Source organism: Scomber scombrus, chromosome 24 (assembly GCF_963691925.1).
Source record: "Scomber scombrus chromosome 24, fScoSco1.1, whole genome shotgun sequence".
In the NCBI taxonomy this organism is placed as follows: domain Eukaryota; kingdom Metazoa; phylum Chordata; class Actinopteri; order Scombriformes; family Scombridae; genus Scomber; species Scomber scombrus.
In genome coordinates this window covers 13,259,871-13,273,357 of record NC_084993.1, presented here as the reverse complement: position 1 = coordinate 13,273,357, position 13,487 = coordinate 13,259,871, and the positions used below count along the sequence as shown (strand labels likewise).

General features: G+C 41.4%; 1 protein-coding gene and 1 long non-coding RNA gene across 2 annotated transcripts in view; both read left to right on the top strand.

Moving 5' to 3' along the window:
• LOC134006659 (uncharacterized) overlaps positions 1 to 10,753 on the top strand; it is a 102,922-nt gene extending 92,169 nt beyond the window's left edge. Inside the window, exon 3 of the long non-coding RNA XR_009927959.1 lies at positions 10,709 to 10,753. This is a non-coding gene — a long non-coding RNA (uncharacterized LOC134006659). The remainder of the gene's footprint in view (positions 1 to 10,708) is intronic.
• A 203-nt stretch (positions 10,754 to 10,956) lies between these two features.
• On the top strand, positions 10,957 to 11,977 carry LOC133976516 (beta-1,3-galactosyltransferase 1-like). Its single transcript, XM_062414736.1, has one exon. It carries the CDS (start codon positions 10,975 to 10,977, stop codon positions 11,950 to 11,952), a length of 978 nt encoding a protein of 325 aa, XP_062270720.1. The 5' UTR covers positions 10,957 to 10,974; the 3' UTR covers positions 11,953 to 11,977.
• The last annotated feature ends 1,510 nt before the right edge of the window (positions 11,978 to 13,487 follow it).

The window sequence follows — 13,487 nt, the reverse complement described above, 5'->3', positions numbered from 1 at the left end:
GTTAAACGGATCATTGGTGGATGAGCTCATTGTTCAGAATAAACAGAACTCAGCTTTTGGCTCTCTCTTTGTCTCTTTGGTAAAATTCATCAACAAAAGAATACTGTATGTTTTCTGATGATAACACCTTACATAACCAATTCAGTAAAGGTGTTTCAAATAGCTACCCTTCACTTTCAATTTAAGCTTACTCACACATTTGCATATTCACTTCAAATGCTTATTCAGCATTCACTTACTACAATTACTTCCTATTTTGTTGTTTCTAGTTGATTTATGTTGAAAAAGTGTTGTGGGATAGATGGTTACGTTTCACTGCATGTGGAAAATGACCTGCTATATATGAAGAGGAGATGCCAGTCAGTTTCAAACCATTGAGATTCTTTTTCTTGCTCTGCTATTTTCTTTTTAAACCATCTTGCGGTTGGTTTCATCTTATCAAAGAAGCCAGGATGTCAGTGTGTTTGAGGTTGTCAGTTGCATTTTCAGTATCACTTCAACAGCCACACATGCACTGGAGGTGGTCACCCCCACCTGAATTAAAACAAACTGAATGTTACATTTGATTGGTAGACCATAGTCATGACTTTAGACATAAAGTTCTGTATGATTTATGACACTGTTGGACTGGCAGATTGCTTTGAAGGAAGGTAGAAAATGAAGGTTTCAGTAGTCTACTATGCATTGGGCCTGAATTTATATAGGACAATTGACCGGGAACATTTGGAATTGAATACAGTGACCAGAAACACAAGGCAATGTATATATAAAGCACATTTAATACACAGTGGCATTTCAGTGTGTCACAAAGCTAATAATTGAAATGAGAAGGGTATAACTAAAGTGGCGATAAATGTTACGTCATAGGCATTGAACAGGTTTAGATATGGACACAAAAGATCAGGGAGGTTGTTCTACATGTAGTGACAAAGTGTTGCTTCTCTATGTATTGTGTTGAACATTTAGCAGCCCTGCGCCAGAGGACCTACATTTTCTAGAGAAAGCATGTCATAAATATAATCTGGCCCTATGGTCCAAATTGATTTGTTGTAGTATTTTAAAATTGGTTCTCTGACTTACTGCTAACCAATGTTGAGGCTTTACAATGGGTGTAATATGTTCATATTTCATTGTTCAGCTTATAATTTACAATTCTGACAGCTGTGATTTGAAGTTGATACTACCCAAGAGCTTTCTTTGGTAGAGTAGAGAGAACTGTTACTATAGTCTATCCTGCCAATGATTAATGCATGAATCAACTCTTTCATGGCAGTCATTTTAGGTGATAAAAGGCTGATTTAGTATGAATGCTAGAATATAGCGTGAACTCAGACAATCACCTCAGTTTTATGTGGAAGAGAAATGTAGATCAAAATATCGTCTGCATAAGTGTGAACATTCTTCTTTAGAAAATAGTCTGGCAGCATTTAATTATTTAATAAAGGGGGTAAGTAATAATCCTTAGGGCATTCCACTGTTCATGCTTGACGGGTTGGAAGTAATGGAGATAAAATTAACACAATTTAAAATTCTGTCTTGCAAGTAGCACCTGAACCAGCTATGAACATGACCAGACTAAAGAGGCCAACCTAGTTTTCCAACCTGTGTCAAAAGTTATCTTTCTTATGGGTTTGTACTTATTAAGCACAGCTGGATCCTTTTTTAAGAGGTGGTAAGCTACTGCTGTTTTAGGGCCTTTGGGAAGACGTCTAAATTGAAGGGATGAATTTACTATCTGCACAAGTTTGAGCCAATAAGTGCCGTTCCCTGTACGTTTCCATAGCAGCAGCAGTCTGTGAAATATTTACCTACTTCTGGCATCCTGTGGCAAAACAATGCCTGGCAAAAAGAATAATAATATACATTTTCCTCAGCATTTTTCAATTCCACGCTCTTGAACAAGACACTTACCACTGAATCGCCCCACTGCAGATGCTTAGTGCCTGACAGTGGAAAATGGTGCTTGTGCTGAGCAACCAAGCAGCTCTCAGGTACGAGTGTGTGAACGGGATGCAGACCACTGCTGAAGTACTGAGAGTTGTGTGCTCAGCAGAACTGGAAAATGTAAAAGTTTAAAAAAAATAAAAAGGGAACACTGCCTTGCCTCGGGCGCCCGCGCTCTCTAGTGACTACAGCTGATACATTTCATCAATAATATAACACTCTGACTTCTATGACCAGATCTGTGACGGTTATAACCACCTTCTTCTGCCATATTAATCCTAAACTGGTTGTACATTTGATTCCACTCAGCAGCGCATGAACAGAAACGTCCTGCCTTTTTTCCTTAAGCGTTTATCCTCCGGTATCACACAACGTTTAATGCCTCAGTGGCATTACCATAATTCCAGTGTCTTCTCAATGCATCGTCCCCACTTACCCCGACGCAGCACCGAGCTTGAATATTGCATAACGGCAATGTCACCCAGTCGGACAGTGAAATGTATTACCTGCATGAATCAAGTTGTCATTTCCAATTCATGAAGGAGCTTAGCATTCAAAGCACGGGGCTGGACGGTGTGTGGGGAGCTGGCTAAAGCTGTTTGCAGTTAAAGCTTCCTCTCAGCACCCCCCTCAGCGATGCCTGGCGCGGTTTGGTCTGCAAAACAAACCCGAGTGCACCTGCGCTCCTGCTTGTGTGCTCATTTTACTTGAGAAAACACTGACTGTGTGATAATTAAATGCAGCTGTGTTACTTTGCCAAACCCGGTGTCTTTTTTTTTCCCTGCTTACTCACCCACCAGCACATTAACCTGTGCACTTCTTCCTCGGCTTATTCTAACCTGCGTGGAACACCAGATGGGTTAGGGTCACAGTTCGCCGAAATAAAAAAAGAGATACTGCCTGATGAGTTTGCAAGTTCAGGAAACTAAACTAGACTTCAAAGAAGTAAAAAACTTACAGCACTGATCCTAACGTCCTTTGAGAGAAGCATCAGTTCTCTGAGCGAGTTAAAACAATCGCTGGAAATTTTCTGCATGCACTGCTTGGCCTCAGACTGATATGCCCCTGCGCTGTTTGGGCTCAAGTCAGCACTGAAGTGGGGATGGAGAATCAGGCTTTTGTACAGCAGCCAAATCTGTTGGCTACTATTGATATCCCATTTCCTCTGTCACTCCTAAGCTGCTTTGCATTCAGAGGCTTTGCACTAAGCCCAGAGTGTCCAGCCTGTGGCCTGTTATACTGACTATATATGTCTGGCTGTGCTTCTCCAGCAACAATCATTGAGCCCTTTATTATCCAGGAAACAAAAGCATAGCTAGTGCCCCACTGGGAGCCTTCCAGTCCTGACATTTTAATTGTGCTTCTTTCATATTAGGTGGGATGCTAACCGATTTGGCCATTGCCGTTAAATTCCTCACGCATTAATTCCTCTTTTGAATGTTTAGAAGGCGACATAATGGGTTTTAGACTTGGCTGAAGATTGGAGGGAAAGAGGATCAAACATCGAGCAGAAGACGGTTTTGTTTTGAGTTTTTTTTCTGTTGGTAGACAATTATAAACCTCCTGTTGAGCTTATCTCATATTCAACAGCAGGAGCCTTAGATAACGTGTTGAATTTATAGGATATGGGCAGGATGTGAATGTGCAAAGATGTCAGCATGTCTGAGAGAGGTTGGCTGTGGTTGTGCCATTGATACTGTATGTTTAACCCTTATAAATGTGACCCATTTTGACATTTGACAGCTGTAAAAAAAAAAAAAAAAAAAGTCTTTTAACCTGAAATTTGATGACTTTTCCTAAAGTGACTATTGATATTCAAAATTTGATATAAACACTTTTTATGAGGGGATTCTTAGACTGGGTCTAAATTGACCACTGTGTATATATAGAATATGAACAGTATGGAAGGGGTTAAATAGAATTATGGGTTATGTAGAAAAGTCCAAAACTCCCAAAATAACACATTATTCATATCCTCATGCTTCACTGCATTCATACACAGCTCTCATTGGCTACGGAGTCTATTTTGTTTCAGCGGCAGAGGGGAAATTGTGTTTCAATTGCTCCCTCCAGGGATGCTGTTGTTTTTTTCAGTAATCATAAAGCATACAGCCACTCTTAGACAATATCACACACTCACAGTGACATGTGTGTTGGGAAAATATAATTTGCTCTCGAGTACGTTTTCTTTTTTTCTTCTTCCATCCTCAGACATAAATAGCAATTATTTTTGCTTCCATCATGCACCCGATCAATTTTTTTATAGTTGTCGTCGAATTATATTTACAGGTCATGTCTCAGCCGTCATAATGCTGCTATGTAAAGAATTTCTCTACATGTAACGTTTGACAGCTCTGCTTAAATCAGCAGCCGTGAAAACTGCAAGTGATGGAGGCTTTTTCCTCTTTCCCTCTGCCAATCATTAAATCTGTATATTGAAGCAGGCAGCGTGGATGTAAGATGTCATCTCTGAGCACAGAATATGATTTATTTACCTTCAGATGTGTCCAACCCCCCCACTCTCATCTCTCACACACGCACCTTTGACACAAAGAAGACCGTACACATTACAGTCTATTAAAGCACTTCCATGTTGCCTGTTTCTGTCTCGTAATCGCTCGCTGTCTCTCACACACACACACACACACACACACACACACACACAAACAGAGAGTCATCGCCCCCCTGAGCAAGGTCACTCCACGCTGCACTAATGACTGCAATCAATTATCTGGTGCAACATAAAACGAGACAGAAACTCCCACATCTCTGCAGCCTTTCAGCTTTTTTTCTCTCCAGCTTGTGGAGGTCACTTGATTATAGAGACAACAGAGCAGAAAATACCATATACCAGTCAAATCTAATTCATTTCTGAAATGTTTAATTACAAGATGCTGCTATGAACTCAAGCTCTTGAAGCAAGCGATCCAATTTGCACAAAACAATACAATTTGATTAAAAACTAAGAATATGAGCCGTTCGCTATCTTACACAGTGGGGACGTGGAGTTTGAAAGATTTGAGTGTTTACCAGGCAAGCGTCTAATAAAAAAGAAGATCTCAAGTTGCATTGTGGGAATTGTAGGATGCAAGATTTGTGGAGCTTGTCACATACTAGACTCGAGACTAAAAGCCAGGATGTGTTGGCGTTTGTAGGGATTGGTTCACATAGCTGGTTTTGGATGCGGTTCACAGTTGGAATAGTAACCAGATTTGTAAGGCTGTGACAGTAACACACATATTAGTTCTTAAATGAGTTTAATTAACAAGAAGCTATATAGAAAACATTCAGGTAAACGTAGCAGAATATATCAAAAATAGATCAAAATGGTAAAATACAATACATAAACAGTCCAATTAAGGATATGATGTCACTTGATCAATAAATATGATCTATAAATATGTAATCAGTGGTCAAAAATACAACATAGGATCACTAGGCCACAGACTCCATAAAAGGTAAGAAAATGTCTGGCCTTTAATAATAAAACATTCCAATGAGAAGACGTTAAGACATTACATGTTGAATGTTACATTCAGGCTACTGCTGCAGGTTATAATCATAAAGTGAAACTAATGCTTCTCTGTTAGGTCAATAAAAAGTAAAGGTCTCAGTTTGAGTTTAGTTATATTTAGCTTTGGCTTCTTGTGCAAACTGCAGCCAATTAGTTCAGATAAGGGATTTTGGAAGGATTAGGAATTCATAAGTGGATTTGTTAAAATGCTACTGAACCCCAACCCTAGGCATCCTCATCAGTATTTTTAACATGTTCTCCAAAGATTTATGGAAGCGTGACAATACTACTACTATTACTGACTTGTCATTTTGTCAATAAAACGTCCAAAAGTAATGAAAAATATCCCTCACAGTTCCAAAAGCCCGAGGTGAAGTCTTCAAATCACTCAAAACCAAACAATTTATAATGATATAAAACAGAAAAAAGCAGCAAGTCCTCTCAGATAAGAAGCTGGAACCAGTACATGTTTGGCATTTTTGCTTGATATATGACATAAAACTAATCTATACTCGACAGACTGTGAATAAATCAATCGATAAATGACTTTAGCACTAGACGGTATACCAAGGTGTGGAATAATAAGAAGCCTTGTCTCCACTTATGCTTAGAGATTATCTTTCAAGATCTGGATAAATCTTTGATCAGTGTGTGAAAGTATTTTAAGCTCTGTCTTCTCCCACACACACACACACACACGCTCCATTATAATGTGGAGTCTTGGATCAGTGTGAGGCGTAATGGAGCGGCGACCCGTGCAAGCACAGCTCAGTATGACGCTGTTAAATTGACTTCCCGGAGGGGGGGGGGGGTTACATTTAAAACACTTAACACTTAATGCCAGCACACAGTAGACTGACTGTATCTCTCCCCCTCCATTTCTTATAAGACTCCGTCTCTTTTCCTATGGGCTGTCACAGTGCTGTCATGGCAACCATTTCAGATTAGCAGATCATTAGCAATAAGCCCTGTGAATGGTTGTTAATAATAAGTAATTACTACATTTAATGTATTTTTTTCCCTCACTTTTCACACGTTAATGCCTGTATTTACTGCAACGTGATATTTTAGAGTAATTCTTTCATCGGTATGTTTACTGTCATTTTCTCAGCAGGGAAGTTATATAATATAATGTACAGTGATGCCGGTAAAGTATCTTATTCTTGGATATTTCTGTATGAAATTAATATCAAGCAATTATGATGTAAATGAAGGCTAATGCATTCTGCGGTTATAAACAGATCACAGGAACAGCATCCAAATGTTTGCAGTAATGCTTTTTTTTTTTTTTCTTACCCCTTTCACATAATTGACAGAATCCTCCACAGACGTCACACCACTTCTACTGAGTCATAGCTTCAATAAATCATACAAACACTGTTATAGTTAAAGTAGTGGCAGGGATTTCTATCAGTTCCATAAATCTGCTTAGAAGTCATTGAAAAAAGGTGCTCCCTATAACTTTTTATCGTCACTCATAGTCATCAGACTTTTTCATCAGTGTCAAAGGATGTACAGTACCAACAGAAGCTGCTTATAGTCAAAGCAGCATGACTTTACATGATGTGCATATGCCAACAATTATAGAACATGCTGAATGCTAGCTTGACTATGGTATACAGTGTCTCAAATCTTGTACTTCTATACTTACTCTTAATATTTTGAGTGCATAAGTGCGTTCACACTGAGAAGTATGGGGAAAATGCAGTGCACTATGAGTACCTGGATGGTTTTATTCAAAACGGTCAAAAAGTTGAGTGTGGAACTATGGACACTTCTCACCCTCAACAGTTGCCATCTTGGCTACGTAGCAGAAGGCCAAGGATGTATCATACATGTGTTTTTTTACACTAAGCATCACTAAACTGTTGTCACATATAAGCCATCGGTAGGTTTACGGGGTTAATTTAGCTGTCTGTAATGATTTGGTACCGCGAATGCTAATGCTAGCTTGCTAACTAGCTAATTGTCATTTCTGGTAAGTGCGCAATGGCCGTGTGTGATTTGAGACACTAACCTGTCTGTAAGTAGAGAGTGTACACACTGTACTATACAGAAGTGTCTGATTTGAGACACAACACTAGATTAACAAGTCTGTCTGCTGTATTTGTAACATATTCACAATGTTTAGATGATGTTTAACATTTTACTATGTTCACCATCTTTGTTTAGCATGCTAGCATGGCTATCAATTGCTAATTAGCACTATAAAAAGAACAGTGGAGGCTTACGTGAATGTCAGTAGTTTTGCAAGTATTTGGTCATACACCAAAGTATTAGACTAATTTTGACCTGGTGATGGCGCTAGATGAAAAGTGAAGGGAACGCCAAAGTTCTTAGAGTTCATCCTGCAGTGAATATGAATTTCCATACTAAATGTAATAGCTGTCAAGACATTTAACTCAAAGCTACAAATGTATAAGCTCAAAGTGGTGCTGGGGGAAAAGTTAAAGGATCAAAGAAGTCATTAAGATTAATACTCTGGGGACCACGAATGTCTGGACACAATTTTAATCCATCTGATAGTTGTAATAAAAAAGAATTGAGGTGAATATAGGTTCAATATACAGATATTCAGAAAGGGTCATCCTCTCAGTTTACAGCAGATGTGTTGTGCAGTGCAGGATGAAGCTGGGCTGATGTTGCACTGATGTGCTATTTTTAGCTTGTGATCTGAAATTGAAGCTTGGAACCTTGGTGACAGTTGACAGGAAAGTGCAGAGCTAGGGATGATCTAAAAAGTGTGTGCAAAATGGACAAGAAAGCTTCTGAGATTTTTTCAGAGAACATCTGGACCTCATGTATTTTCCCACCAATAAAACCTCTATATAAACCTATATAAAACCAAAGCTTTTTTTTAATGGTGAGATATTATTTGAATAATTTAGGCATCGTATTAAAATGTATTGTATTTTTTGGAGCAGCTAAATTTGTAAATGTACTGTAATTAAGACCGGTATAAAAGACATTGGACAACAATTTAACACATGAAATAAAGACAAGACAAAATCTAATACTGAACGGACAGATCAGGCAAAAATCTACCACCATGATTCCACATCCTTCATCTGCTCTCTCCACACTGATTCATTACACTGTGTGGTCTGTTTTGCCATGCTAAATTAGTTTCTGCCAACCGCAGATTAGCACTGCTATTACTGAATATTTCCCACTGCAGGAGCCGCATCACCACTACTAAAGACCAAGATAACTTGCGCTGATATTCCCTGGGAAGCGTAACATATTCAGGAGGGGACTTCTACTGAGTGCTAATGCAATTCAAAGTGACATGGCGGCATGAAACGATACGGCCTTCTTTCAATTTGCTCCAAGAGGAAGTCAGGTTTCAGGATTCCGTGAGGTGCATCGCCAAACGGGGATATTGGTTTTATTTGGGATCAAGAGAAAATTAGGTTACAGTAGTTTTAGAGGATTAGGAAACAATAGAGGTGAAAACAAGCAAACAGGAAGAGTGGAATTGAGGGGCGAGGGTGAGGTGAAGGAAAGGGGATGAATATGATTCTGTCAGAGGAGGAGGAGAGAGAGAGAGAGGGAGGTGAAGAAGTGGAGATTGAGTGGCTTTAAGGAGACTGATTGCAGTGTGAGCTGTCAATAAATCAGAGGATATCTGGCCAGCTCTGAGATGAGGAACACTACATTACACAGAGAGAGGAAAGAAGAATAAAGGTAGCTCAGGATCTGAAGAAAGAACAAGGGAGTGTGGGGAAACTTGAAATAAGAAGCCACACGGATGAAAACAATAAAAAAAAGTTAGAGTGAGACGAAAGGCAAAGCCGGACTGAGAGGTAGTGAGACATATAAAGACGGATCAAGCGCCCGCTGAAGTAGAGAAGAGGAGGGGAGGATGAGAGGATGAGAGGGAGGAGGTGTGGAAAAGCAGCCATGATGAGATGGATTCTGCTGGACCATGAGATTGATGACACTGCTTCAGAAAGAGAGACGGAATGAAAGGAGAGGAGATAGCAAGGAGAACGGGGGAGGAAGAGGAGAAAAAAAAAGTCCTGATGAAAAGAAAATCTGGAGCCTGATTAAAGAATGAGTTTTTTTTTTAATATATCTCAGCCGTTCCATCTTTAAAACAGAGGCGCAAGCGGAGAGCATCTTCACACATTTCAGCACATGCAGTATCTCTAATAGGATCTATACCACTCTTCTTTTTTTTTGTTCATCATCAGTTATGCACGGTAAAGAAATGTGTTTCCCCCTCCGTCTGTGTGCGTCAGAGTCAGAACGGGGCTGCTGCTACATCAAAAGAGAGATTATGTCTGTAGCAAATAAAAAAGTCTGCTTGTAAAGAAGGATTAGATTTAGTTTGGCTTTCAAATACTAAAATCCTGTGAATTGGTTATCCATCACTGCCTCACCAAAACATATTTGAATGTAAACTGACTCAATAGAATAAACATGCAGGTTTTTATCCTATTACGTATTTAGGGCTTAAATTCATCCCCCCCCCCACATGGTCTGTCAGTGTGTCCAATTAGAGCAGTGATTCTAAAAAAAAGTTGCTGGAAATACCGGCGCTGCTCAGCGGTGACGGTTACCGGCTAACGAAGCGGTAGCTCATTATGGAAGTACAATATGTAAAAAAAAATCCACAAGTTTTGACTGTGAGCTGCGGAAAGCATGAGGAGGAGGAGGAGGGGAGGGGGGGATGGAGGGAGTAAACAGGGGGAGTGAGACCAGGAGGATGAGAGGAAGTGGATATTAATCTTTTCCCATAGGAACGTTTCACTTCCACCTTCACCGCCTTGATCCTTCCTCCCTCCCCCCCCCCGCCGCCACCGCCTCCTCTCAGACTGTCGGAGTGGGTCTGATTTGCTCGTCTCTGTCTGGCCCAGGGGGGATAAGAGGGAGATAAATAGCGTTTGCAAACAGAAAGCGGTCAGAGCTGAGGCAGAGCAGGCCGTATCAATGGAAAGAGTTTACTGGGATATTCACTTTCTTCAGACCAAAGAGCTCTTATCAGAGGCAGTGATGTAGCGATAGGGTAGCTGGCTGTGGCACAGTGCTGCCTGCCTAACCAGTGGACTGATGTGATGGGCTGTAATGAACAGAGAATAAAAAAATATTGTTACATATGGCCACACGCCTGGTGTTATAAATGCCTTTTCAATAAACTGAGGCAGTATATTAAAAGCTCAACATGCTTATCTTAGTTCTGCAATTTCATTATGTAGTTATGATTTATGTTGCCACTGACTGTCTGTTTTTCTCTTCTCTTTTTAGACGCTGTCAAAGAGAGCTGAAGACATTCCTGCGAGCTGCGATGGGACACAGTAAGGCCGTGGCCATGATAAGAAATCTCTGCAGTGCTCTTTATCAATCACAACACCAGCACTAGATGATAGAGAAGTCCATTATCCGAAATTAATGTCATCTGTGTTGCGGAGGCAGCTTTAAGCTGCACCGCCAGATCTAGGACAACCTATGGAGGCATGGCCTCAACGTTTCCAACGCTGCTGCCACTGGTAACGCCAGCCAAGTGAACAGCGATGCCTTCTAAAGTCTCCTGCTTATACTTACTGACAGTGGTTTGCTGGGCCAGCGCTCTGTGGTACCTGAGTGTGTCCCGCCCCTCCACTTCCTTCGTGGGCCAACTGAATATCCCTATCCGCAAGGTGAACAAGAACTCCACCTTCACCAACATCCGCACACGCTCGCTAAACCCGCACGACTTTGACTACGTCATCAATGAAGCCAAGAAGTGCGAGGCGGAGCCCCCTTTCCTTGTCATTCTGATCAGCACCACACACAAGGAGTTTGACGCCCGTCAGGCCATCAGAGAGACATGGGGTGACGAGAGCACGTTCCCGGACGTGCGTGTGGTCACGCTCTTCTTGTTGGGTCTCAGCACAGATACTGTCCTCAATACGATGGTGGAGCAGGAGAGTCAGATCTTTCATGACATAGTAGTGGAGGATTTTATTGACTCTTACCACAACTTGACGCTTAAGACTCTGATGGGCATGCGCTGGATGGCCACTTTTTGCTCCAAAGCTCAATATATTCTCAAGACAGACAGTGACATCTTTGTCAACATGGAGAACCTCATCTACAACCTCCTGAAGCCCACCACCAAGCCCAGGAGGAGGTATTTCACTGGCTACGTCATTAACGGTGGGCCAATCAGAGACATGCGCAGCAAGTGGTACATGCCCAGGGATCTGTACCCAGAGAGCAAATACCCCCCCTTCTGCTCCGGCACCGGCTACGTCTTCTCGGCAGACGTGGCCGAGCTCATATACAAGACCTCATTACACACCAGGCTGCTGCACCTGGAGGACGTGTACGTTGGCGTGTGCCTCCGTAAACTAGGCATCCACCCCTTCCAGAACAGTGGCTTCAACCACTGGAAGATGGCCTACAGCCTGTGCCGCTACCGCCGGGTGGTCACCGTTCACCAGATCTCCCCAGAGGAGATGCACCGTATCTGGAACGACATGACCAGCAAGAAACACCTTAAATGTTAGCAGGACTGTGAGGGAGGAACTGAATATCCTCTTAGCACCTGCTTTCCCATCATTGACATTGGCAAATACTGTACGGCACGTAGCACTGAGTTGAAAGAACGGTATTGATGAACCATCCTGGGCTTTGTCTGGATGCTGATTGCTTTGCCAGGAGTCTCTTTATTGCAAGTCCAAAGCAAACTCTGTATTATTCCTCGTCCTCTTTCACTTCAAGGTGTGTTCGAGTGCTATCAAGCTCACGGACACACAAATTAAGCACAAAGTTGGAAGTGTTTTCCAAATAAATGTGCAACATGTTCAAGCGGCTGGTTGCCATGGCCGACAGCACCATGCAGATTTTTATAAGAAGTTACAAGACAGGAAGCTTAGCAGCGTGCTAAACTACTCATTTATACAAGAGACAAACTGTCCCCATGATTAAATGAACAAGAACACACTTCTTTTAGCCCAGACATTCGCCTCTTGGGTTGATCACAAGTTCTAATTATGAATGTTCCTCATGTATTTTCAGTTGTCCTTTCTGAACAAGGTGTTAATGTTGGATGTACTGTCTAGCACAGCAGCAGCAGCTGTTGTCATCGGGAGGACCATTGCGAGTTTACAGTGTAATGACTTATTTAAATAGGCTGAAACACATGTATTGTGTTACACTAGGGAAGGTGTGTTTTACAACCAGACCTGTTTGCCTCTGTAAGCTGTAAAATATTCTTTGCAGAATCAGACATATTTTCTTACAACAGATCTTTGAAATCGTGCATCGAGAAGAAAAGAAGAAGTCCTTTTTCTTCAGAAGGCATCCAGACAGTGTGAAGATATCGACTGCTTGCATTCCCAAGTGAATGTTACTTTTGTTAATGTGTAACGTGCAGTTATTTGTCTCAGGCGGTGCTATGAGCAGGCCGCAGACTATTATATTTTCTATTACTTGAACATGAAGGAGAACAGATGTAATGATGAGTGTTCTGAGGACAAATGTTACATTTTTGAGTGCTTTCTTTTCAGTTATTTGAGATTAAATAAAAAAGATTTTATAAGACTTGATATTTGTATTTATTACAGAAAGTCATAAAAGTTCTGCTCAATTTAATACACTCACCCTGCAACTTAATAGACACACGTGCATGTAAGGAAACTAAATTACAGAGTGTGTGACTGTTGTGGAAACACGAGCGGTAGAAATGAGAGCGTCTCATTAAGACTGCTGTTCCTCGCAGCAGCTGCGCTCGGTTTGAAGCGGCTCCCGACTCTCAACACATCACAGACGGGCGAATGCCGAGCGTCGCTGAAATCTGCATGTGGCTCTGGAAACAACACGGCCACGTTCTTTTCCGTGCAGGTGTCGGCGCGTTGGCAGGAGGCGAGCAGGCTGTGTGCGGCGCATGATTAAATCAAACATGGCATCTGTGTTATTGGCAGCTGAGCGGCTGTTTTCAGTGGCGATGTCGTAACGAGGTGCTGCAGAACAGAATGGATTTTTATGTCAAAATAAAGCGCATGTTTCACCATTCATTCAATGAGTTAATTCAGTTTGGAAT